This window comes from Bidens hawaiensis, unplaced genomic scaffold, assembly GCF_021521415.1.
Source record: "Bidens hawaiensis isolate Kalapana, Puna unplaced genomic scaffold, B.hawaiensis_p1.1 tig00001575_1, whole genome shotgun sequence".
NCBI classification, from domain to species: Eukaryota; Viridiplantae; Streptophyta; class Magnoliopsida; order Asterales; family Asteraceae; genus Bidens; species Bidens hawaiensis.
Genome location: NW_027491088.1, coordinates 3,457,017 through 3,483,274, shown reverse-complemented (window position 1 = coordinate 3,483,274; position 26,258 = coordinate 3,457,017). Strand labels below are relative to the sequence as shown.

The 26,258-nt window shown below is 35.8% G+C and overlaps 3 protein-coding genes across 4 annotated transcripts; 1 reads left to right on the top strand and 2 right to left on the bottom strand.

Annotated features, from left to right (window-relative positions):
* Positions 1-2,464: 2,464 nt before the first annotated feature.
* Positions 2,465-4,505, bottom strand: LOC143588156 (large ribosomal subunit protein eL28y-like). The gene is made up of 3 exons (XM_077069247.1): positions 4,320-4,505; positions 2,847-3,010; positions 2,465-2,748 (listed from the first exon to the last, which is right to left on the bottom strand). The coding sequence occupies exons 1-3, from the start codon at positions 4,465-4,467 to the stop codon at positions 2,608-2,610; spliced, it is 453 nt and encodes a 150-aa protein (XP_076925362.1). The 5' UTR covers positions 4,468-4,505; the 3' UTR covers positions 2,465-2,607.
* Positions 4,506-6,222: 1,717 nt separating this feature from the next.
* LOC143586206 (DNA-directed RNA polymerases II and IV subunit 5A-like) lies at positions 6,223-10,188 on the top strand. Of its 2 annotated transcripts, none has more exons than XM_077067806.1 (5): positions 6,223-6,273; positions 8,215-8,451; positions 8,560-8,739; positions 9,567-9,680; positions 9,769-10,188. In XM_077067806.1, the coding sequence occupies exons 2-5, from the start codon at positions 8,254-8,256 to the stop codon at positions 9,949-9,951; spliced, it is 675 nt and encodes a 224-aa protein (XP_076923921.1). In that variant the 5' UTR covers positions 6,223-6,273; positions 8,215-8,253; the 3' UTR covers positions 9,952-10,188. The 2 variants fall into 2 exon arrangements, with proteins under 2 accessions (XP_076923921.1, XP_076923927.1); XM_077067812.1 differs by having other exon boundaries at positions 6,229-6,253.
* A 6,646-nt stretch (positions 10,189-16,834) lies between these two features.
* LOC143586197 (uncharacterized) lies at positions 16,835-17,910 on the bottom strand. Its single transcript, XM_077067799.1, has one exon. The coding sequence runs from the start codon at positions 17,633-17,635 to the stop codon at positions 16,961-16,963; it is 675 nt and encodes a 224-aa protein (XP_076923914.1). The 5' UTR covers positions 17,636-17,910; the 3' UTR covers positions 16,835-16,960.
* Between the last annotated feature and the right edge of the window lie 8,348 nt (positions 17,911-26,258).

Below are 26,258 nucleotides of genomic sequence, written 5' to 3'. Positions count from 1 at the left end.
TTAAACATTCATTTAATGTATTTTAAGCAAAATTTTAGCTCAAGTTTGATATTGGTTATTAACCGAAATTAACCGAACCAAACCGCTAACCGATCGGTTAGGTTGGGTTAATACTAATAACCGAACCGTGCACACCCCTAGTTTATTATTAGTTGTTAGTTTTTGTTCTCTGTATTACGGAGTTGTTTTATATTATTAGTTTTTAATATTTATATATTCTTTTGGATTTTAATTTTTTTTATTATAACTTTGGATTTGATGATAAAATTGTTTCACAAATAAATGAGATGTTTTAAGTCAGTTTAAAAGTTAACTGGGTTTAGTGAGACCCATGATCCGCTTATTATTTTTACAATAAAATCGTTTCTTAATTTAAATAATATTTTTTTTAATTGAATATTAGTTTTTAGTATATCCTTGTTTTATAGGATTTTCATATCAAATATTTGGTTAAATTAAAATTTTTATTTAATGAGATGTTATAACATGTTTAAGGGCTATCTAGGTTTGGTGAGACTCATACCCGCGAATTTGGGTCAAATGCATGAGAAACCTCTATTTACTAATTACAAATAAAACAATCTGGTGGGTTGAGAGAATTTAGGGAGCTACCAGAAAGCATTTAAAGCTTTCGTTTTTATATATATGTAAGATAAAATTAATTAATTTATATATGTTTTTAAATGGTTTTATATATTTTGAGAAAAATATTAAACGAGTCTAAGCTCGGCTTGAGCTTGTGTAGCACCTTAAATAAGCCCAAGCTTAATTGTGCCTTGTAAAATTAATACACATAAGGCCAAAAGATATAACACTCAAAATTCACAAGGCTTGAGTCGGGTTCGATAATGAAATGAGCTTTAGCTGAGGCTTAGTTCGAGCTCAAAAATGCTCGGCATCTTCTTGAGTTTTTTTTTATTGATTCAGTAGATTGATAGTGGCTCTTATCAATTTTAAAAATCTTAATTGCTAAATATTTTGTAAGAAACTTTTTTTCTGAAATACCACCTAGCATTGTATTGATAAAGCTGAGTGTTCTCTAAGTTGTTCTTTGTAAATAAATATAAAACTAATGTGTGTTGAAAATAAGTAAATGCCATAGAACAATTAGAGTGTAATGGGGCGGCAAACAAGGGCGGCTTGGGCTACGAATTGGAGGAACCCCCCCCCCCCATTCAAGACGATAATAGAGGCGGGGGGGGGGGGGGCGATGAATATTTGTCGCCGGGTTTGAAAGAAAATAATAATATTATAATATACATATGTGTGTGTGAAAATAACAACACCATTGCACTCTTAAAGCAAAAACTCATCTTTGCTGATTGAGTGTCACATGACACAAATTGTCCCACTTTGTAGCCCCTCCACTACACATAACCTATAGTGAGAAGATAGTAAGGTTTAATGAGCCAATGACAAATTACAGAAAATATGTGTTTTTCCTTGGTTAAAGTTTTGAGAATCACGTTTGTTCATTTTTAGCGTGTGATCACTTTAATAGTTAATGGTACTTGTTAACATCTTAATACAACTTTGATAGTATTTGTTTCTTATCAAAATAGGAAAGATGTAATGAACAATATACTTTTGATGTTTTACACATTGAGAATATGAGATTCAATACAACCAAGCCTTGCTTGTTGGTAATGTTGTTTTATGTTGCCATTTCAGTCACTAAGTTATTAAGTTCTCTTAAGACAAGAACGTGGGAACAAGTGAACAACAAAAAAATATATTTTACTTAACAATGTCAAGCTGAATCTCGTTATCTATAAATGAATGTTAGTTGGGATGGAACTACATAGTCATTTGTTTATTGTAAGTCAAGTACATGGTAACAAAAAAGAATGCATGCGTTAGAGCAATATTAAAATAGGTGTTTTGGGTGTACCACCTGGTTTAGGGTGTAAGTTTTCGTGGTGTGTTGGTTTCAAAAATAAAATTTTGTTGGTCGTTCCAAATAACCCGTAAAATCACCAGTAGTGGTAATAAAAATATCTCACATGATAATTACAAACCGACAAGAGGGATCGAACTGGGGATGAGTGATCAAGTGGCTACTGGCTAGGGGTTGTCCAACGCTTGTGGCAAGGAACAAGTGACCAGATGTGGTGGTTAGAATCCGATGTGGGGTTAGAATCAGCAGTAATGACAGATCACAGCAGCCCCATCCGTTAAGAAAGAAAAATAAAAAAAAGGGTGGTGGTGCGGCCAGTGTTCGGATCAAGAATGACAAACCAAACAACTTTTGTCGTGCAAACAAGTGAATCTCAAAACCATTCGGAGGGGACACGCAAGATGCAAAGGAGTGGTGCATGAAGTAATCAACAACCAAAGCCGATTAATATGTTTTTATTCATTTTCTATGTCAATTGTCGAGTGTTAAACGAACAAAAGTGAAATTTCCATGCTAAGGCATCATAAAGTCAGAATTTTACCAAAACATAAAATCTAATTCTGGTACTAACAAAAAATAACCATCATTGACTCTCAGCATTCAAAAACAGAGACATGCATAAAATGACCAATCAAGTTAATTTAAAAGAGTCCAAACATAAATTCAAGAAAAAAAAAGAACTCGGCTCACCAACACCATAAACTTCCATTTCATTTCCTGCCATGAACTCTTGAAGCTTGTCGGTTCTTCTTCTTAACACCAGACTTTGCAACCTTCAAACTCCTGTTAACAGCGCTAAGTCTTGCAAGAGCTGCTTTCTTCAAATCTGGCCTGTAGTAATTCTCAGCAACCTATACAAACAAATAACATAATAAACATACAAACCAACTAATAATACGCATAAAAAGTTTACAACTTTAAAGCAAACAGATATGGATTCATAGGTTACCTGGTTGATGACGACTTTAGCCATGCGGTTGAACTCCTTTTTCAAAATGGACTTATGAAGTAAAGCAGCGGGTTTGGCCTGTTTCTTAGTCTTGGTGGTTGCAAGCAAAACAGATTGGTCCTTTCCAGCAGGCTGAATAGTAACTGTCTTCTTGTTCGCTAGTCCTACAAAAAAAGAATACAAAAAATACAAATAATAAGTTAAGATGAAATCAAATTCGATAGAGCGAATCATCACAAAATTGAAAAAATGAACGTTCAAAGAAAGCTTAAAAAAACTTGTTTCAAAATCTACAGTCTAAGTAGAAAGTTAAAACATCAAATATGATTACACTCACAAGCCAGTTAATTTAGATATAAATACACACACACATATATATACACCAATCAAGCTTGATTAAACTCACTGACCAAGTATGATTACACTCGGAAGCCGGTATTATATACAAAAAACATAAACACACACATACATATATACCTATCAAGCTTGATTAAACTCACAACCCAGCCACTGCATACAGATATACATACACATTTATACACATATATATGTAATAATGTATATGTATTTATCAACCCCTACAATCAAAAGGGCAGTCGTGCTCCAACTTTAACTTGTGCAATCAATATGTTTTTCATAAGGGCGTCAATTGCTGACACGACCCGAAACCCGACATGAAAAAATATAGGTTTAGGTCGGCTGACACGATTCTTAAACAGGTCAAGCCGAACCTGACACGTTTAAAAACAGGTCAACCCAAACCCAACCCTTTAAAAGACGGGTTGACCTGTTAACCTGTTTAACAATTTTAGAGAAGTTAATATTTTGATTTTAGAGAACAAGTTTTAAATTTTAAAGTTAAATACTTAGATTTTTATTTTTCATATACCAATTAACTTTTAAAAGTGAGACTGACTTCTTTACACTACTTTTATCTGTTTTTTACTTTCAACTTTGTTCTTATCTTAAGCTAAATATGTGAACCTGACTTTGTTAATTCGGAATAAAAGATAAATACACAAAAACATTTAAATTATCAAAAAACATTAACAACTTTTATATGAATAAGAATAATTAATTCTTTACTTTATCACCCATTATCATAAATGAACATAAAATGAGTTGACCCGAATCACAACCCGAACACAACACAATTTAAAATGGGTAGACACGACACGAATAAAAAATGAGATGGGTTAGGGTTGAAGAATCTCAACACACTAACCCGCCAACCCGAAACCCATCAACCCGCTAACCTGACAAAATTGACACCCCTAGTTTTTCAGATACAATAGATACACTTACAAATGTGGTTGAGCCAATTTTATCTCTTTAACTTAAGAGTACTCGAGCTCTTAAGTTAAAGAAACAAACCCGGATCAATTAAACCCCTAAATTCATTAAATCTCTAACATCACAAATATAATAACAACGAGTAATAAAACACGTAATTACAGTCGTGTAATATATTACCAGAGTGCTTGTAGGAGTTGAGGTTGTATAAATTATTAGGCTCTTTGCTGAACTGAACGCTCTGAGTGCCGTTACCGAACTCCTTCACGAGGAATGAGTTGTTCTTCTTCACGATCTCCCAAACTAGCTGCCCTGGTACGGTTGTCATTTCACCTGATTAATAATAATAAGCCTGCGTTAAACAGCACATGTTAGAAGAAAATGATGATGAAGTTACAGATGAATAGATGCAATTGGAAGTGAATTGAGATCACTCACCGGCTTAGGGTTTTGCTGCGGCGGCGTGCGTTGTGAGAAATGGTGGTGGCGGAATAATGGATTTGGTTTTATATGTGTGTGGAAAACCTAGACTGGTGGGTTTGGGTTTGAATTGGGCTTGAGATTGATATGATATTGCCTGGCCCAATCAGATTTTGGACTTTCAGTTGAGCTACAAATCAACCATCGGGGTCGGCTGCAACTCGAGATCGGCTCATGAAAAAAACACTTCTGATTCAAGCTGAAACGAGCCCGAGCCCAAGCTAGAGCCTAAAAATTAGCTTGTTTGATAAACGAACCCGAGCTTCACTTATCGAACTCGGACTGGCTGACGAGCATAAACGAGCATGTCATTTATATAGTTTTTATAATATATATATAATAAGTAATACAACAAAAATTGAAAAATATATACAATAAAAAAACAACTGCAGTATAATAAATAGTAAACAAGCCGAGTCATGTCGGGCTTGGCATGACTCGTTTGCACCACTAGGTATGAACCAATTCCGGGTATGGCCGGGTATTTGCCAATTTCCGGGTATGGTGAACAAAAGTCAAGAACCGGGTTGGATAGAAACCGATTCTGAGAATTGGTCGGATATTTGACCGGGTTTGCAGGATTTTCAATTTTTCATCATGTTCTGGTTGGCTTGTACCTAGCTTTTGACCAGGTACTGATGGAACGGATTCTAGTGGGTCCGAAAACATTTTCGCAGGTCAACCCGAATATGTCCATTCCCCAAGCGTTACATAGAGTTGTTACAGAAGAACTCGTCAGAAGAGGTCCAGGGCCGAAGCATATGGACCGGCCTTTAATGGTCAAGTAAGTATAAGAGGTTGTTTGGTACCTCTTAGTGTTTATCACTATAGATGCACTAATCGAGTTTTATCGAATACCCTGTTTCGGATATGGAACCGAGTTCAGGTATTAAAAGATATTGAAAAATCGGGTGTGGTAATATCCGGTTCGCGTTTGTGTCCAAATATTGTTTCCAAAAATCATACATATGCATCGAGTTCGGGTCAGGTATAGAACCGAGTATTCTAAAACCCGATATTTGAATACCATATTTTCGGGTATTGAGAAAACCATATTTTCCGGGTTTTTTCGAGATTTTGTCCCAGTATTTTTCAGGTATAAATTGGATTCTTAAACGAATTGCACCTTTTCAGAGTATTTTCGGGTATTTTTAAGGTTTTTTTGGGGGAAATTTCGAGTATTTGAAAAACTCGGTTTTGGAAATTAAAAATACTCGGTTCTGTGTACGGAACCAGTTTCGGTTTTCGGGTATTACCAAGTATAAACCAGGTCCTGTTCCGAGTACGGGTTTTGGTACTGAAATGCATATTTTATCCGTACTCTACGGATATGGTCGGGTACGGGTTCAGGTATTAAAAACTCATGTATAACAAAACTGGTTCCGTATAATTTTTTCCGGTACGGTTCTGGGTTCGGGTTTTTTTTCACCTCTATTTATCACAAACAACAAAGTCAATGAACTTATTTCATAGACCGGGTCTTCGAAATGGGCTAAATAACGAAACGGGCTTTAAACAAACTAAAAAAATCGACACCATAAAAGCCCATACAAATTGAGGGTTCCTTCCCGTATTGGCCGTGTGCCTCCGGCAATCTTTCTTCCACTCCTCCGTTCACCGCCACTTTCGTACCAGTAACCGTTAATTACAAGAGGTTTGAAGCACACAACATTTTTTTTTTACCTTTTATCTTCATAAATCGACGGCTTCAATTTTTAAGTTTTTAGAGTAATTTTATTGTAATTTTGCAGCTGATAGTTTAAATTAGTATACGTTAGTATATTGATTACAGTGCTGTAAACGAACCGGACGTTCGGTGAACTGTTTGGAAGCCGTGTTGGTTAATATTTGTTTAGTATTGTTAATGACTTTTCTAACCTTATCATATATAGATTTAAGACCCAATTACAAATTTTGTCCTTTAAAAAAAGCCAAATTACGGTTCGTGTCCTTTCCTTGCAGGCGGTGTCCTTTAAACTTTTTTTTTCTACACGTTATGTCCTTTACGCTAACTGGGTTAGAAAAACTCAGTTAAATGCCCTCACGTGAGACGCATGTGAGGGCATTTTTGTCTTTTTGCCTACCCTGCAACTTCTTCTTCTTCAGATATGAACACCTCTAAATAAACCCAGATTCCGGTCAAACTCGCCAAGGGATCACCACCGCCACCATAGCTCCGCCACCAGCCACCGCCGGAGAACCCATAAACCCAGATTCCGGTCAAACTCGCCGGAGAAGACACAAACCCAGATCCATCTTCCAGATCCAACTCGCCGGAGAACCCACAAACCCAGATCCATCTTCAACTAGAACCCGATTCTCTTGACCAGAATGTAAGCACACCATAAAAGCAATTTCAATTTACTGATTTTTGAAAAATATAATTGTTTGTGAAACAATTATATTTACCCAATGTCCAAGTCGCTATCGTAAATTAACAACCCGATTCTCTTGACCCGATTCTTTATACCCAATGTCCAAGTCGCTATCGTAAACCCTAGATCACCAAACCCCATCTGGGTCGTTCCAGATCTTCAGATCCGGCGACGGGGCTGTTCTTCGTCACCATTCGCCGGCCGCCATCATCGTCTTGTTCCCCGCCCACAATAGCTTCACTGCTACATCTTTCTTTCCTAATCTCGTTGTCACCATCTCCGCCGCCTGAAGCAGATATGAAGATGGTAGCGACTGTTAATAACAGAACCATCTCTACTGCCTTAATCGGAGACGAGAACGATATGAACCCTAGGGGTGTGCTGATGGCGGGGGGGGGGGGGGCGATGGTTGTTTAACCCTAGGGAGGATGATTACGGTGGGGATATAAGGAAGCCCCATGATTGTTTTACTAGCTGTGTGAGAAATTGAAGGAAATGGGAGGTATGTATTATATTAATGGTGGTATCGGTCGGAGCGGGAAAAGAAGAAGAAGAAGAAGAAGACGGCGGTGGTGATGTAGGTGACTGGTTGCAGGTACAGGTGAAAAGACAAAAATGCCCTCACATGCGTCTCACGTGAGGGCATTTAACTGAGTTTTTCTAACCCAGTTAGCGTAAAGGACATAACGTGTAGAAAAAAAAAGTTTAAAGTACACCGCCTGCAAGGAAACTTAGAAAAGGACACGAACCGGTTTTTGGCTTTTTTTAAAGGACAAAATTTGTAATTCTGTCTAGATTTAAATATAATTAACTATAAAACAAAATGTATGTGAGTATTATGTGATAGTTTATATGTAAAGTTGACACATGAATATGAATGTTAAAAGAACACCAATGCAAACTTGGTAGCCGGATTAAACCGACGGCGTTAACCATTCTCGGTCAGCCAAGTCACATAAAACATTGTTTGTGTTTATTTGTGTTCGTGAGCCATTCACGAACAAGAAATTTCGTTCGGTTAGTTTTAACCGTTCGGTTGTCTGGTAAAAGCTTAGCAGACGAGCATGAACTAGACGTTGTTGTTCAGTTCGGTTCGTTTACAACTTGAAGATTGTTTGTATTTCCTTTTTTTTTACTTGTCCAGAAATTAACTAGTTTGTTCAGTTCGTTTACAGCTATAATTTTGAAGATTGTTTATTTTTTTTTGTTTACTCTTACAGAAACTTGTACCGGTGAAATTAACTTTGAAAGCTGAGGCAATGTCGGTATCCGATGAAGAAATCACGAGGCTGTATAGAGTCCGGAAAACATGCTTTGAGATGCTGCGAGACCGTGGATACGAGGTTGAAGATTCGGAGATAAATATGACTAGAAAGGAGTTCATTGACAAACATAATGGAAGCATTAGAAGGGAAGATCTTACTTTCATGAAGTCCAAGCCAGACAAACGTGATCCGGTATTACGCCTTGATTTCATGACTGTTTGTGTTTTCTGTATGGATTGTTTTTAGTTTTACAAACCCTAATTTTGACCCAAATTACATGATGATTTATTTGCGAGTCAGATATTTGTTTTCTTTCCTGAGGATATGAAGATTGGTGTGAAGATAATCAAGAATTATGTGATTCGCATGGAAAACGAGAACGTACGAAGAGCAATTGTAGTGGTTCGTATTGATATGACTCCCAGTGCAAAGGCATGCCAGACCGAGATTGCTGGAAGGTTCCAGGTGGAGGTGTTTAAGGTGACAGTTAACATTTGCCTGTTAGTAATACGCATACAAAATGGGAGGGTCTGGTGGGTTGGGTTATGGGCCAAAACTAGGGTGTGTAAATGAGCAGAGCTCGAGCTTGAGTAGGTTCAAGCTTGTCTTCTTTAACTTACCAGAGCTCGAGCTCGACTTCTTTAACTTACCAGAGCTCGATCTCGACTTCTTTAACTTACCAGAGCTCAATCTCGGCTTATGAGTAGTTTTTCAAGCTTAGGCTCGGCTTGCTTATTTATTATCTATTAGTTAAATCATAATTTCATATGCATCTATAAAAAAAATTATGGATATTTTAATTATACATTTTATATATGTCATAATATGTATTTATTTTGGTATCTTTATCGTAGTTATATGCATGATAATATTTTTATATAGGTATATATAATTATTATATTAACTTTTAAATAAAAATTATATAAATGATAGGCTCGTTTCGGCTTACGAGCCAGCTCGGGCTTGGGCTAGGTAATTTAACAGGCTTTTCTTCAGCCTCGAATTCGGGATCAAGCTTGTTTTTATGATACTGTTATAAATGTGACAGCCGCGGTTGACTCAAAAAACTATTTTCCTGAAAATTTCAGTAATTAAATATAATCAGTGCAACAGATATCAGTTGTGTATTAAAGTTATATTATTTCAAAATTAATGTACCGTTTTTGGATAAAGTGTTTTAGAAGGTTTTTATGGATAAAAATGAACTGTTTCTTTCTTTCTAAGCTAATTTTTATGTTTTTACCCATATGACCGGTTGGAGATTAAACATAACCGTAATCAAATGGTCTACTTGATTGTTGATACAGGAAGCAGAACTGCTACTAAACATAAGATATCATGATCTTGTTCCCGAACATATTCTGCTAACAAATGCAGAAAAGAAAGCTTTGCTGGATAAATACACGGTCAAAGATGCACAGGTCAGCATATTTATCGAAGTTTTGACTTTTATGGTAAATGGTTTACTGATGAAAGTAAAAATTAATATAAGAAATTGGTTTTTTGCAGCTACCTCAGATTTTGCAAACAGATCCGATTGCTAGGTATTATGGGTTAAGGAAAGGTCAAGTCGTTAAGATTCTGAGACCGATTGAGACTGGGACTAGTGAGAAAGATAAGGATGACTTTGAATCCAATAAAAGAGACCGTAACGAGGAGATCTGTTATGTTAGTTACAGAATTGTTCGATGAACTCAAATTCTGGTCAGTTAATCCGTGTCATTAGAATTTGTTACAAGTAGATATTTTTATTATTATATAACAGTTATTATTAAATTGAAGTTTATAGACTTGACGTATAAAAGCATGGTATACGATATTTGTGATTTTTATTGGTAGATTAGACGGATTGCGTAATGAGTCAACATGAGAAGTTTTTAAGTTTATGAATAATTAGTGCATTATTAAATAATAATACAGTATATATAGAAAATGATAAGTGTTGTTTATAGTTAAAAGTACTAATCTAAAAGGTTTGTAAGCTTTTGAATACATTTTAATTGTCTTGACCTGTCTGGGCCTTTTTTTTTGGCATATATCATCTGGTTTTTTAATTTTAGCTAGGCTTGTAAACGAATTGGACGAACACGAACGGTGCATGTTCATCTTTGTTCATCAAGAAAATAAGTGTGTTCTTTTGCTAATAGTATAAATAAACAGTTCACAAGTATAAGTGAACGGATCTAACCGAACTTAGATGAGCATAATCGACCGAACACTAATTAAAATTGAACATGAAGTCATGAACATCATTCTGTAAAAACTAAATATATAAACGAACGTATGCAAACTTAAAATATACATAAACCGATGAACGAACATAAATTAACTTCATGTCGAACAAACGAACGAACATTTGTTCTTGTTTGTTTAACTAAATGAATGCAGAATTTTGTTCATGTTTGTTCATTTGATAAAAAAACAAGATAAATAAACTTTCTGTCAAAACGGTAATATGAACATTCAGATTGTTTACAGGTCTCATTTTAGCTATTCTATATATTTTTTTCAAAAAAACCCAAGTAAATGAGGCGTAATAAGATTAAATATAACCCGAAGTAATTGAGATGTGAATATTGTGTGTATTCGGGGATCCAACCACCGAGTGTGCAAACTAATGACCAAACTGAACCAGAACCAGAACTAGAACTAGAACTGGTATGCTAGTTCCAGTTATCGCAAAAGTTCAATTGCGGTTTGGTTTTGGTCGGTATGGAGCCAGTTTCCGGTTCTAGTCTGATCGAGTTGTGTGTCCTTAAATGAGCCATTTGGATTAGGATGGCATTGTACAGTTTTAACATAATAAGGTATGAAAATGACAATGGAAGAGGATAGTAGCCTAACCATGTGGGTTGATTGGATGTAGGAGTCCTACATACCTTACTGTGGTCCATGGCTCATGGGTTGTGGGCCTTTCTTAATGACCATTAACTAGACATTACGGCTTACATGACATCATGACTCATGCCTCCCACTCCACACATCATTCCTTCACTTACTCTTGCTTTTAATGGACCAACCCATCAAGTTCAATGATGGATAATAATAATACTATCTAGTGCAAATGGTTTCTTTAAAATACCCAAAAGGTTAGGTTTTTCAAACTAGTTGTTTGTATATGTTATGTATAGGCTGATTTTGTTAGACGGGTGTTTAGTATTTGAACTGGACTCGAAAAACCTATTTTGAACTGAATAGAATGCTACTTTTGGACTTTCATATAGGGTTAGGCGGTTAGTTCCTAGGACTCATCACGCATCAAGACTTTTTAAGTCACGATTGTTGTGCCTCACTAGTCATGAATCATCTCTATTACTTAACGTATGGAATAGTATAACGTTTGCACAGTCGAACTACATTGCTTATATTTTATATAGAGGCTGTTAAATATTAGAAAAATGTTTAGTTTTCCATAATTTATCATGTCTTTGTAATAAACAAACCAGCCCCCCTTTTGTAATAAATAAACTACCTCTTAAGACCATGAATAGTCATAACTCTTCACCCTCAGGCATTATGCGCCACGTGGCGTACAGTCAGAGTTTTGTTTTCTTTACAGAAACAGGGTGTAGTCATAACTCTCCACCTCCAGGCGTTATGTGTCATGTGGCGCCCAGTCACTATTAATTTTATTTGTTTTTTTAAATAATAACTCAATTAAATAATTAAACATAAAATTAAAAAACATTAAAATTTAAAAAATACATTAAACTTCCAAATAAAAACTAAATTAAAATAAAAAAATACATAAATAATACTAATAACACTACATGTTGTATTTTTCTAAAATTTTTGCTTGTCGAGCGGCTTTTAGAATTTTGACTCTCGGGTCGTCTTAGGTTAGCTCGCTTGATAAAATCTCGATTTCTTTGCCCATTTCATTCCTTCTAAGTAGTTCGACAGCGTCTAAATTTACTTTAAGTCGTTGGATTCCAAGTTCGTGTAAATCTTGGAGTCGAGTGTTTATTTCTTTGAATTGATTTTTCATTTCGGCATTCGAACCTGTTGCCGACGACGAAGCGACCCATTTCTCCCTTCCTTTGCCCTTGCTTCTTCTACCCCCGGTCGAGGCATCTCGGTAGTATTCACGGCTTCATTATCGCTTAGGTTGAAATTTCGAGCGTCGGAACGGGGCGTGTCTGGATCAACCGAAGACGATGTTTTAGACTTTTTTTTACACGGGCCGCCTTCGGCGTTGGCATCCAAAACTTGGCCCCATTTTGGGTGAAACCTCAAGTACTCTTTCCAAATGCCAAAGTAATTGAAAGCCCCCGAGACCTTATGTTGATACCCTGTCAACGCGTTTTCCATGACATCCGCGTCCGAGACACCACTACTCCTCATTCGATTCATCCGAGAGAAAACCGTATGGAAACCCATGCATTTGGTATTTATGTCGCCCCATTTCGACAGTAACGAATCTTTTTCTCAATGCGAGTTCCCGCCAAGTTCGTGGAACAACTCTTTAATTTTGTGCCAAAATACCCCCATTTTTTGATAGTTCGCTAAAAAAAATAAAAACATACAAGTTCAATGTTTGTTCTAAGAAATTTACAAAAATATATGTGTATTTTAAAAACATACCGCACTTGGCATCTTCCGATATCGCGCACCAAGCACGAGCACATAGTACGCACTCATCGTTACTCCACGGTATCACCGTCTTTTTAACCTGAGGTTCGCCGGCGGTCTTCTTTGCGTGTTTTCTCGGACGTCCGCGGTATCACTGTCTTTTTAACCTGAGGTTCGCCGGCGGTCTTCTTTGCGTGTTTTCTCGGACGTCCGCGTTGGCTCGAACCGCCTACGATCTTCGGGACGAGTTGTGTCTCCGGCACGAACTCGTCGTCGGGACGGGTTGGGAACCCGAACTGGCAAAAATGTTTGTAAAAATGCAACGTACGCGGCCATTTGTGGGTCGAACGGATTCGGGACGGGTACGGTTGGCAACGGGGCGGTAGATGAGTTCGGTTGTGGATTTGATTGCCTTGACGGGCAAATTGACCGAAACCGAGAACATTTTGGTTGTTATTCGGAAACATTTTGGTAGAAATATTTTTGTAAAAAATAGTACTGGTATAGAAGTGTGAGTAATGTGTTAAAAATGAGTTTTGTTTGTTTTTATAGTATAAATTTAATTAATAATTTTTAAAAAAAAATCCAACGGTAACATGGCCTAACGGTAACTTTTTTTTTATTTGTGTACCTTTTCAAGCGTTGTAATCAAAACGTGCTAAAAAAAACTCAAAACGCCCGCGGGGGGGGGGGGGGGGCGTTATACACCAAAAGGCAGGGGGAAACTAGGGACTACGGATGGTCTAAGAACACTTGATACATGAAAAAGGCATATACACAAAAATTTACATACTTGATAAAAACTCTTCTGAATAATACAATAAACGCCTTTTGCTTAAAAAATAATAAAAAATATCCTTATATCTTTCATCTCCTCACCTTGTCTTCTTCTATCGGCACCTTTGGATATTTAGGGTTTATTGTCTAAGATTTAAAGGTTTTTTTTAAGAAGAAGATGCTTGGTTTTTATTTATTTTTGTAAAAAAATCATTTGTAACCATCTTTCATTCTGAGATTTTTCTCAAAATCGATTATGCCCAAGCGTTATGTAAGGGTGGCTTTTTAACACAGTAATAATGGTTGGATCATTATTCATAACAATTGTACCATCGCATCACTACTTAAGTTAACTTCACAATTGAATTCAAGCACATAGGGCTGTAAGCGAACCGGACGTCCGGCGGACGTCCGGGCGTCCGTTCGGCAAGAAGTTCGTTTATGTTCGTCCGTTTAATAAACGAACCGGACATGGACACAAAAATTTCGTTCGGTAAGCTTAACGGACGAACACGGACAAGGGCCAAGTCCGTTCGATAGTGTTCGTGAACATCCGGTCACGTTAGTCCGATTACGTCCAGTAATGTCCGTCAGGTATCGTTAGTGTTTATATCTATCCAGTATTATAATTTAACTGCAGAATTTCTAGTGTTATTAATAACACTTTTATATTACTACACATGTTTGATGTCTAGTAATATAACAATTTCTAGTGTTAATATATTAAGTGTTAAGTATATTTGGATGTTATATGGTGTAATTCCTAATTTGTATGTGAAGTTGTTTAGATATATGTTTGGTGTCAATATGCAACCGTTTATATTTGTCCATTAGTGTTCGTTGTCCATTAATGTTCATCTGTTTGTTTGTCCATTAATGTTCATTAGTGTCCGTTTACCCATTATTGTCCGTTAACGTCCGTTTAAAATATCAACGGACGGACATGAACAGACACGGACAAACTCAATTTCTTAATGGACGGACACAGACATGAATTTTCGTTCGGTTGAGTGTTCGTGAACCGTCCGTTTATCCGTCAAATGCTTAACGGACGGACAAGGACATGCTCTCGTCCGGTTCGGTCCGGTCCGTGTACACCCCTACAAGCACATGCTTTTTTGGTGATTCTATCGCACCCCCTAGCCCTAATTCCAACTCTCAAACATGTTACGCTAGTGTAATTATAGTGCATCTTCTTCTACCGCTACCAGTACTTGAAACCAAATCAGTAATACCCTTTCCATCACCCTCGCCAACAACAATTTAATTCTTCCAAATTATACTGTTTTCACCATTTATCAGACCGAGTGTTATGAAAGACATACACTAACCACTGCATTATTGCCACATAATGGTTAACTGAAATATAATTATTATCTATATTTTTTAATATAAAAAGTAAATGGGTGAATGCGATTGGTTGGAGAAACATATGATCCCACCTCCTCTACTTCTAGCGCCCGCCAAAACCTTGGGCTCTCTCCCCTCCTAGGTGTATTGACGTGTGGCGCCCTTATGGTAGATTTGGAGTTGGTTTAACTTGTAATGGCCATAACCCTTCAAAACCACCGTAATTGTAGTTGTAGTAACCAGGACCACCGGTAGCCTTACCACCACCTTTTCGAACATATATCCATTCGTGGATTTGGTTTTATACGTCTTTTACTCTTTATATATAATTTCACATACAATCTTGTTACTAAAAAAATATGCAACTTCTAAAAACTTGAAAAATATGACTAACTTGAAAATGTATAATACTATATTTTTTTTCTTTAATACTAAATTGTAATGCCCAAACGTGTACAAATTCCAACATAATTATATTTTTCCAACGTCGGGATATAAGAACAGAGCGTAGAAAAAAACAATATTCCGAATATAACTGACAACGTGGGTCCAAGTTTCCAAGCTGCTTCGCCTACGTAGATTTTCTTCATATTTTTTTTATTATTACGCCCAATTTGTTTAGATATTCATATTTCAATGAGTTTTAAAAATGACACAATTAATAAGATCCCAAGCTATGGGGCGACTTTGAGGATCAACGCGAGAGCCGTTGGGCGCTCAACACCACCAAGGGGCGCCCTTGGTGGTGAGGCGTGCTCCTGCCCAGCATCGCAACAGCCGGCGCGGACGAGAGGTATTTTGGTGTGCCCTCACTCTATCTCTCTCACACACATATATACATACATATATATATATATATATATAATGGACGCCCTTGAAGCATTAAACCATAGCGGGACATTTTTGGGGTGGGGCTTCGATTCCCCCGGTGCTTACGTGGCACTGTGGAGGGACTTCGAAGTCCTCACCATAAAGGATAGCCTAATAGTACATAAAACGATTATGCATGACTCCTGTCTCTCTCTTTACATTTTTTTTATCACGTTAAATCAATGAATTGGGCGTGATAATGTTTAATCAGCATACAACAATAAATATTTCAAGGTGCAATTTTCAACGTCTGTTTCGGGAGTAGTTTTAGCCGGTAACCGGTTGGGGTTTCTGCCATCGGGTCCGGGTGCAGACCCATGAATTTTTTTTTCAATGGACGATATAGGAGGGCTTATCAATAATTCAAGAATGCAATCGGCATTTTTCATATACAACTAACATTAAAAAAACATTAGATGGGTGGCCGTCCACCCTCTCCAAAGGCTAGGTCCGTCGTTGCTAAAGGGGCCTTCGAGCTGGACTTAATTGTCAAATAACCGCGAAAACTGAAACCCCGGTTACAAATAAACCAAGAGAAAAACATTGTCGTTTTCTTGTTTTAACTATAACAATAGTTACATAATTAGTTCTAAGCAACGGTACAACTACTTAGGGCCGGCCCCCGCCATCCATGTTTTTTTTTCTTAGTAGTTAGTAGTGTAAATTTATCCGTTTTTCGTCTGAAAATTTTTACACGTCGTGTAAATTTAGCCGTTTTTGACGGAAAATTTGAGTAAGGGGAATTTAGCTGTTTTTGGCCGAAAATGTGAGTCTAGTCCCCCTCATTTATGTAACCTTTTTATACATTTTTTAGCCCGCCCCCGGTATCTTAGTCCAGGCTTCGTCACGGTTTTAGGCAATCAATCAAAACAAGAAAACTGGTTATTGCAGATCCAAGCTAGATAAATAATAAACATTAAAACTTGCACCATTAATATTAATTTCTTGATCATCTAAAATCGACAATTGAACGTCAAATCTGGGACTCATATTACATCCAGGGAGTTAAAACTTATATTCTTAAAACCTTAATCATATATAATAGATTAATGCATCTGATTTCATATATAATCTACTTAAGTATTTCTATAACTTAGAACAATAATTAATTAAACTACCCCTAAGCTTTTAATTAATTAAAACTCGAACCTGGTGTAAATATCGAAAGATCAGCCCATCCACTCTCACCACCATTCCAACAGCTCGAGTCACCTCTTTCGTTTCCATCATTATGATTATTATTATTGTTATCATTCAACTTCAAGAAATTGCTTCGAAAATCATCCACAATCGGATTCCGAATCAACATATCTTCATCAGATTTAGTCACGAGATTGAAATTCAAACCTTCCATCAACAAATTACCAAATGGTCCCATAGGATACCCTCCACCAGACTCCACCTGGTTGTTATTATTATTATTATTATTATTACTGTTAGTGTTACCAGTTACATGGTAACCAGGTTTCGGTTCCGCTTTCGGTGCTTCCGGAAGGGGAACCGGAACCTGAGCTGGCGGTACCGTGACGATAGAGGCGCGTTTGGTTGAGGTTGAACTGGACGCGCGTTTACTGATTTTGCGAGTACCGCCGCCGATGGGGATGTTACGCTGAGTGCCGCCTTTGGTCCAGTACCGGCGGCAGTTTTTGCAGAAATGACGAGGCTGGGAGAGGTTGTAGTTGTTGTAGTAACAGAACTTGGTGTTGCTGGAGTCGCATCTCGGACATTTGAGGTGCTCGTGCTCTGGGAACTTAGGGTTTGTGTCCACTGGTGGTGGTGATGAGAACGTTGATGTGTCTCGATGCATTGAGTTTTTGTGTTTGAATCTCGGAATTGTATAACAAAGGAGATTGGAAAGAAAGAATTGATAGGAAGATATTTGCAGAGGGAAGTCCGCGTGAAAACGACGAGCACCACACGACCCCACTCAACAAATGACTAATTGACTACTGCTTCCAGTCGCTTTCCAAATGGAATTTGGTGCGTATTTCTTAAGGGCGATAAAACGAGGGAAGATGTGACATAGTGGTCAAATATTTCTTAACATTTAATATTTTTTGTATTACTATAGCTTTTTATCAATAGGTGAAATTAGACGAGTTAAAATTTAAAGGTAGGTTTGTTGCGTAAACACTATGAGTTTGGAAAGGAGGTATTAGGTTCAAATCTTATGCACCATAAAGATTGAAAGAAATTCGTTGTTAAAAAAAAATGTTGTGTGAAAAGAAGTTCCTAAAGTCTTTGCTTATAAGACATATACGACTCGTACGATAAGTTTGTTGCTATATGAAAAATAGTGATGATACGCACATAAAAGATGTACGAAAATAACATCTCACACATTAATTGTTTAGTTTGATTCATCGAATGTTTTTTTTCTTCCTGTTTGTCTTTTTCTAATATATCTAGATACTATACACATAAAAGATGATCAAATTAAATTGTTTGTATATTTCTAAACTTATAAACGTTTTACCAACACATGTGTAAATTATTTGTTGGTAATATAATAGGTTAAATATAAGTATTTATAAACGAAACTTGTTCTTGTATATTCTTTTGAGCTGAATAGACAAGTTATTTTAATACGTTTGGTTAATGTGTGGTTATGAGACGCACGTAACATAACCATAATTGATATATTGTTTTATCAAATAACCTTAACTACACCCATCGATTAATCTCGGTTATCGGTTAATTCGACTTGATGATGGTTCGGTTATCTGTAATTCAATTAACATTTAAGGCATGCTCACTCTACGATCATCAAAGCAATCAAATTGGTTCAATAGCTTAAGAAACGCCTTTCTCCATTCTTCATTTTAGTTAGTCAACATATAATCTAGTGTAAACAATTTAGTTAATTTAGTGATTTTAAGTCGTTAGTTTAATTAAATTATCTTGATTATATTATCAAAATAAAATTTGATAAATGTCTAGTATTAATAGTTGCACACATAATGCTCGTGAATCATTGGTTATTATTCTAAGTTTCAAACTACATTAGATTGTGATATATATGTGTAGTTGGTTAATTATCGTTTTATAAATTTCAAAATAGTTTGTGTAATTCAACACATGTCACACACCTAATTCTAGTTCACTACTAAAGCTAAATCATTATCTACCAAGAAACAAGAATCCTTAACATCATTGACAACACCTCGATAAAGAGCGTTGGTTCTTTTGTTTATATAAAACTATAAATACTCTTATTGTAAGCAAAACTGATTTTAATAATTTAAAATTAATTTTGTTAGTACAAAGCTTATACTAAAGAAATGTCTTTAAATTTGCTACACATTTTTTGAAATGATTCTTGATTGTCACTAAACCATTCACGATCATACGGTCAATATCACAATAATGCGAGTTGTATCACAACAATACATACCATATTGGTGACAATACGATATAGACCATGATGTATTGACGGTGGACCAATACAGACCGTATTACAATACTACAATAGCATGAATTGTTTTATTTAGTTGATAAAAGTTATATGACAGAGATTATCATGTCGCCCATACTTGACAATGTGACGATGGAGCTGATCCCTGATTTAGATCACTTTTTTATGAAAAACTATTATTATTATTGTTGTTGAATAAGGCTGAGGGGTGTGGGGCTTCAACGGGGGCGCTAGAGCCCCTCCGCTCGCGCCCCCAGGCGCGACCACCACACCACCAGGCGCTAGCGGTGCGCGAGCACGAAAAACAAAGCAAGCGTGATGGGGTTAGCAGCAGAGGAGAGCGTAAAGTAGCATAGGGGAGTGTGCAAAGACCCGTTGGATATATAAAATGAGCCGTTGGGCTCTTATTTAATTAAAAAAAAACCTTTTTTCATCTATAAAATACCCCATTTCACCCATATCAATCACCACAACTTCAAAATAAAACCCAAAATCAACCCATCTTCCCAACTTTTTTTTAAAAAAATAGCTGGAAATTGGTACCCAAACCTAGATTTATAAAAAATAAAAAAAATACGTTGTTTGAATATATTTATAAAAAAATAAAAAAAAATTCGCTGGAGCCCCTGCTGGAGCCCCTCCACACCAGGGCCAGGGGCTCCAACGGGGGCTCCAACACCCCCCTTATCCAGTTTCTCTCTCAGCCACACGTCATAATATTATTGGCTGTAGCCCCCACTGGAGCCCCCATTAGAGCCCCCCACACCCCTCAGCCTAACTATTTTCTTGTATATTTAGATTACTCTATTTTCTTAATTTTGAAAATTACATGATATTTTCTCATATTTTCACTTATATTTTAATCGTTAAGCCGCCAAAGCAAGGAGCCGTCAATCGGCGGTTGCTTAAACATTTCGTCGGAACAAAGCGTTATAATAATAACTGTTGGTTGCAGACAAAACATGCATCCTGACCGTTCATTTGCTGGTCAAGAGTAACGTGAAGGTGAAGTCAAAGCACGACGTGGCAGACCCCCAGGCTTCACTCACTGACACCACAACTCCTTTTCATCATTCACACTTGTTGGAATTTTGGACCACTTCTTACTTCTTACTTTTTTTTATTTCACTAAATTATTATTAAAAGATATCTTCTTTCTACTTATAAAACTGAAAAATCAAATAATCAACCCGACTAAACATTCTTTTCAGTGTGCTGTACCGGTAGAAATTATATGTTTTTTAATGTAAATTTAGGTTTTTTTAGAGACAATACTTTGGAGAGGACATTGATGGCTTAATGAAAGTATATCGGGACGCCCGGATTTGAGTAGGTCTTCCCGCAGATAGGTTGGCCCCGGGATTGGAGATAAATTGTAGGTGCTTATGAACTATGTACTGCTGGGTTGGACCAGCTGGTGGTGGTTTGCCATTGGGGTCACCCCATACAATGTACCTAAATAATTTTATGTTTATTGACCGTTCAAAAAAGTAACTCGGCATAAGCAAAATCCGATTCCAACTGGATATTATTAAAAATATCTTCTTTAGCTCAACTTGTATTGGAAATGAAGCAAACATTTGGGCCGGAGGCCGCACGGTCTAATATTTGAATCCGACTCCAACAAGGTTTTCCTTGAAACTAGAGATGACGAACTTAGGCTACCCAGCGTTATCTGTGATTACGAGCGTATGAGTCGTCTTTTGTCATTGAATTTACCCTAGATAATCAGGCTGTGTTCGTTGTTCGTTCAAAAAATATTGACTAAATCATATATTATGATAGGTTTAGACGCGGTCATATGAGATTAGATCACAAAAGGCTTGAAATGTACCTGGTACTGATTTTATAATTATAAAAAAGATTTCTCAATCTAATAATTTAACAAATAATAAATAGATCACTCCCTAGTTCACTAGTTGAGTTTGAGTTTGAAAAATATTAATAAATAAATATCAAGATTTAGAAATAGAGTTTGAAATAAACCAAAATATCATAACCAAATGACTTGAGCTCAAGTTTAAACAAGTTAAAAGTTAAAACAACTTATTTACATTACTAGTCAAATGAGTGGTTAAACCAAACTTACCCAATATAGAACCGGTTTGAACGGTTTATATAAAAATAGGCATTACGTGTACTAATAACATTACCTATATAAATTGATTGTTATTTTTAGAATCAAAAGATTAGTATCTATAAATATCGATCCTACCTAGGGAATAGGAGTCGTTCTAAAATATTTTACGTATTAAAGATGTAGTATATATATATATATATATATATATATATAACTTTTATATATAGTAAGTATAATAGTTTGTATTAGAATAAGTGTCGTAGATTTTATTTTAGTGATAAACGAATGTTTTATTTAATATAACAAGATTTTGATAACCACTAGCTATATTTAACAATCAAATGGTTATGAGTTCTAATATCACTTGAGACATAGGGTTAAATAAGTGAAAACAATATAATATTTTTATATACTTTTCAAATACATCGGATTGCTGCTAAAATGAGTACCCATGAGTAGGTTGTGAAGTCAAACTAGTAGCGACAAGTTAACTGGTAACAAACTGCTTGTATTGGACATGTATACCCGAAGAATCGTCGTTGACCAATATTTATCCGTATTGACTAATTGAGCATGCAAACTAACCAGTTCAGTTAGTCTTTTTGTAAATCTACCCGGGACGATGAGTTTTATGAGCCAGACTATTTGTCACGATGAAAACATTTATGCAGTAATCGTGGGCGTTCTTTACAAGACATGCATCTTCTTTATTCGTGGTGACTAAACGAGTATAGATCGTGCTCGTCTCGATTGGATTATGACCACGTGACATGTTTTAAGTGGTTTTATAAACTACTCGTTTGGTAACACATACTACTCGTCCTAACTAGTTTTAAATACTTATTTCTATAATTTTATGCACCTAATATGTACTAGAAATTTGTTTATGAAAATACCTATTTGGGAAAATTTTCCTTTTTTCTATAGCTAAAATAATATAAAGTCAAGTTACTAGAAATCACAATGCTACCATACACTGATTATGTTTTAAGGCATAACCTATAAGTATAAGGTATTGTAAAGAAAAAAAAATGTTATTAAATGATAAATAAGTATATAACTTTCCTAGTTACGCCATCCAATTTACAAAATTAAAAAAAAAAAACAAATTAACTTTGGGAAGATTAAATTCCTAAATGTGGGACAATAGAAACGAATTATCAAGAATGCTGGAATACTTGCTTTACCTAGACGCGTTACATGTATACTATGTACACAAAATAACATTCTATAACATAATAACTAAAGTATTCGAAATCGTTACTTCATTACCTATGGATGAAACTTTTAACTTTTGGTTAAAACGTAATATTATAGTTAGAATGATATTATAGTTAGAATGTCATAATTAAATAGAAATACTTACTAGCATACCAATTTAAGATTTTGACGAAATGGCTAATAATAGATGATGTTTGAAGTTTAAGGGCATTTGCATTTCCCGTGTATAACTTGAGTTTTTAAATTGCTCTGTTTTATACGTAATTCTCAGTAAACAATTAAATTATACATCACAATTGAACTAATGGCATCTTTATCCATACTATAATTATGTTAAAAACTACTATTAATATTTATTAATAAATTGACTATGACAATGATCTATCTATATATAATATATATAAACGAAAACATAAAAATCCTACGTGTCGCGATGTGGTCGCTCCCTCTTTTTTTGGAGTCACCAGATTTGCTTGATTTTTAAATGGAGATTTCTCATGCATTTGACCCGAATTTATGGGTATGGGTCTTACCAAACACATATATTCCTTAAACGGGTTATAACATCTTATTAAATAAAAAATTATTCTCATCAAATTATTGATGTAAAAATCCTATAAAATAGGATATGCTAAAAATTAATATCTTATTTATTTTAAAAAAGATATATATTATTTAAATTAAAAAACCAATTTTATAGTAAAAAAAACAGGTCTTGAGTCTCATCAAAGCATAAGTATATTATTAACTTTTATAAATATTATTTATAATTAATAACCAATTTTATAGTAAAAAAAATAAACGGGTCCTGGGTCTCATTAGAACTATATAGCTTTTAAACCGGGTTATAACATCTCATTTATTTGTGAACCAATTTATCATCAAACCATAAGTATATTATTAACTTTCATACAATAAAAAAATATAAATTCAAAAAATAAATAAATATTATAACAAACAATATAAAACTACCCCCGTAATACGAGAGATAAAAACTAGTTTATGTATATACATAATACACTACCTGCTCATGTGAACTCTTTTGTGGATATAATAAATAAACCTTTGTTTCTCAATACATTTTAATGTTTTCCTTGAAGTGTTGTGTAAACACGTATATGCGATTCTTGTGATTGTTAATATACTGTTGGTTGTAAATAGCCGCACCCTAAAACTAATATTGTCCCACGCGTACTAGGACACATGACACCGTAATGTCTATGCGCATATAAGACGTGTTGTTCTATAACAGTTGTATTTTATGTCTTTATTCTTTATAAAAAGATTAACAAAACCATATTAACTTGTTTATATTATCTTTTATTTACTATATTCATCGTCATTATTATGCAGTAGTTGACGTGATTTTAATCATTTACACTTGTATGCATCTTCTGTTTATCGACAACTAAGATTAGTTTGCCTTGTTATTACATTACTAAAAAAAAATTCTAAGCATATTATAATTTAGAGTACACAAATCGGGTTTTTTCTAATACCCGGGTTCGGGTATGAACCGGTTTCGGGTATGATCGGGTATTGGAAAATCGGGTATTGAGATAAATCGGGTAGGGTTTGGGTAGGATATTGAGGAGAAAAACTCAACCCTATGTACCCGAGTAGGGTAAGATCGGGTTCGGGTATTGGAACCGGGTACGACAGGGTATTAATACCCGGTTTTGAATTTGTAATTTTTTTATACATTTTTTAATTTGTTTAAAATTTAAATTTGCTTTGTAATGAAACTATATTACAAAAACCATAAATCCACTTAATTACAAATTATTTACTTAGTAATGTGCATTTTACAAAAACTTAAACATAAAAGTTGTGAAGTAAACATAAAAATATAATATAAAAACTCATGTATTATTTCGGGTATTAGAAAATTGGTATCGGGTATCGGGTATAGGGTATGACCGGGTCCGGGCATTTACGGGTATAAACCTGGTACGGTTCCGGGTACGGGTATTGACCTCAAAATGCATACCCTATCCATACTCTACGGACAGGGTCGGTTCCGGTTTCGGGAATAGAATACCAGGGTATAAAAAAACCGGTTACGGGTATTTTTTTCGGGTCCGGTTCTGGGTATGTGTTTTTTGTGCACCTCTATATTATATGAAGCACAAAATGTTTATAGCCGACTATTAGACAGACAATTATTATTTTGTGGATCCAGCCCATTTCAATAGCAACCCTCGGCCCAGACACCAATATACAAACTAGGGCTGTTCACGAGCCAAGCCGAACCGAGCGAAGGCTCGCTCGTTGCTTGGCTCGTTTACAACCGAACCGAACTGAACGGCTGAAATTCGAACCGAGCGAAAACCGAAACGAGCCAAAATCGAATCGAGCATTTTTCGATCAAACATCGAGCGATTTCGAGCATTATTTATTTCTTTTTCACTTTAAAATTTTCATTAACAAACAATATTAAAGGTTGTAAATTATCAATCAATCAATCAATCAATCATGCCCAGTAAAATCCCACCGACAGCAAAGCTATAAGTAGGGTCTGGGGAGGGTGGATGTAGGCACACCGTACCTCTATCCAAAGGAATAAAGAGGTGGCTTCCAGAGAGACCCTCGGCTCTAGGTACATGTGTGTTGTAAATTATCTATTTTATAATTAAATTAGTAGTGTTTAGACAAACGTGTAATAGATGGTAAATTTTTATTGAAAGTAAGTTTGAAGTGAGATAAAACGATCATGTAAACAAACTTCTAGTATTTTAAAAACTTGATGGGAACAAATAAAACTATAAAATTGACGGAATAGGAAAAAATTAAAGAGGTTAAAAAAAATTATAAGCTTATATTTATGTGTTTTGTCTATATATTTATATATTTGTTCATATATAATTAAATATAAAATAAATTAAAAATATTCGAGCTGAACCAAACCGAGCAGACCTTTGCTCGTTTGCAAACCAAACCGAGCAGAGCGGCTCGTTTACAATCGAGCGAAAAAACAAGCGAGCATTTTCCGAGCAATTTTCGAGCGAGCGGCGAGCGAGTTCGAGCCACGAGCGGTTTGTACGGCCCTAATACAAACAATTGCCCCTTCCTATACCCTATTTTAGGGTGCACATAATACCCGGTTCGCGAGCCGACCGGGAACTGGTTCGTACCCGTATCCTATATGACATGGTATTGGATTTCTTCTTGGAACTGGAACCAACCCGGACCCGCTGGAACCGAAAATACCCGGCCAAAACCAAAACCTGACCGTACCCGAAACCCCAAAAAACCCAGAAAACGCAGTCAAATACCCAACTATACCCGGAATTCAGTTGCTACGTCAACTCCTATTGTTTTATACTTCCAATACGAGGAGGAAATTGAACTAACTCAACTCGTATCTAAGCATAAAAATAACTAATTATTAGGGGGTCCTGAGAAACATAACAGTGCAGTTCATGGCCATACGCTTTTTGCACATTATTGTTCCAAAACGTGTTGTTCCGGACACGCAAACCGGCCCAACATATACAGACATGACACATACATCACAATTTTACATGACATTATGAATTCAAAAAAGTAAAATTTCGGTTGGTTTGAACATGTAGTATAATGTTTTGGGTCAAATCGGGTCGTATTAATACACATGTATTATTCTCAGATACCGAGTTAAAATCTAAGATGCAAATGAATTGAGTTAAAATGGACGAAAACCGGTCACCATACCACAGTCGTTGGCACCTCCAC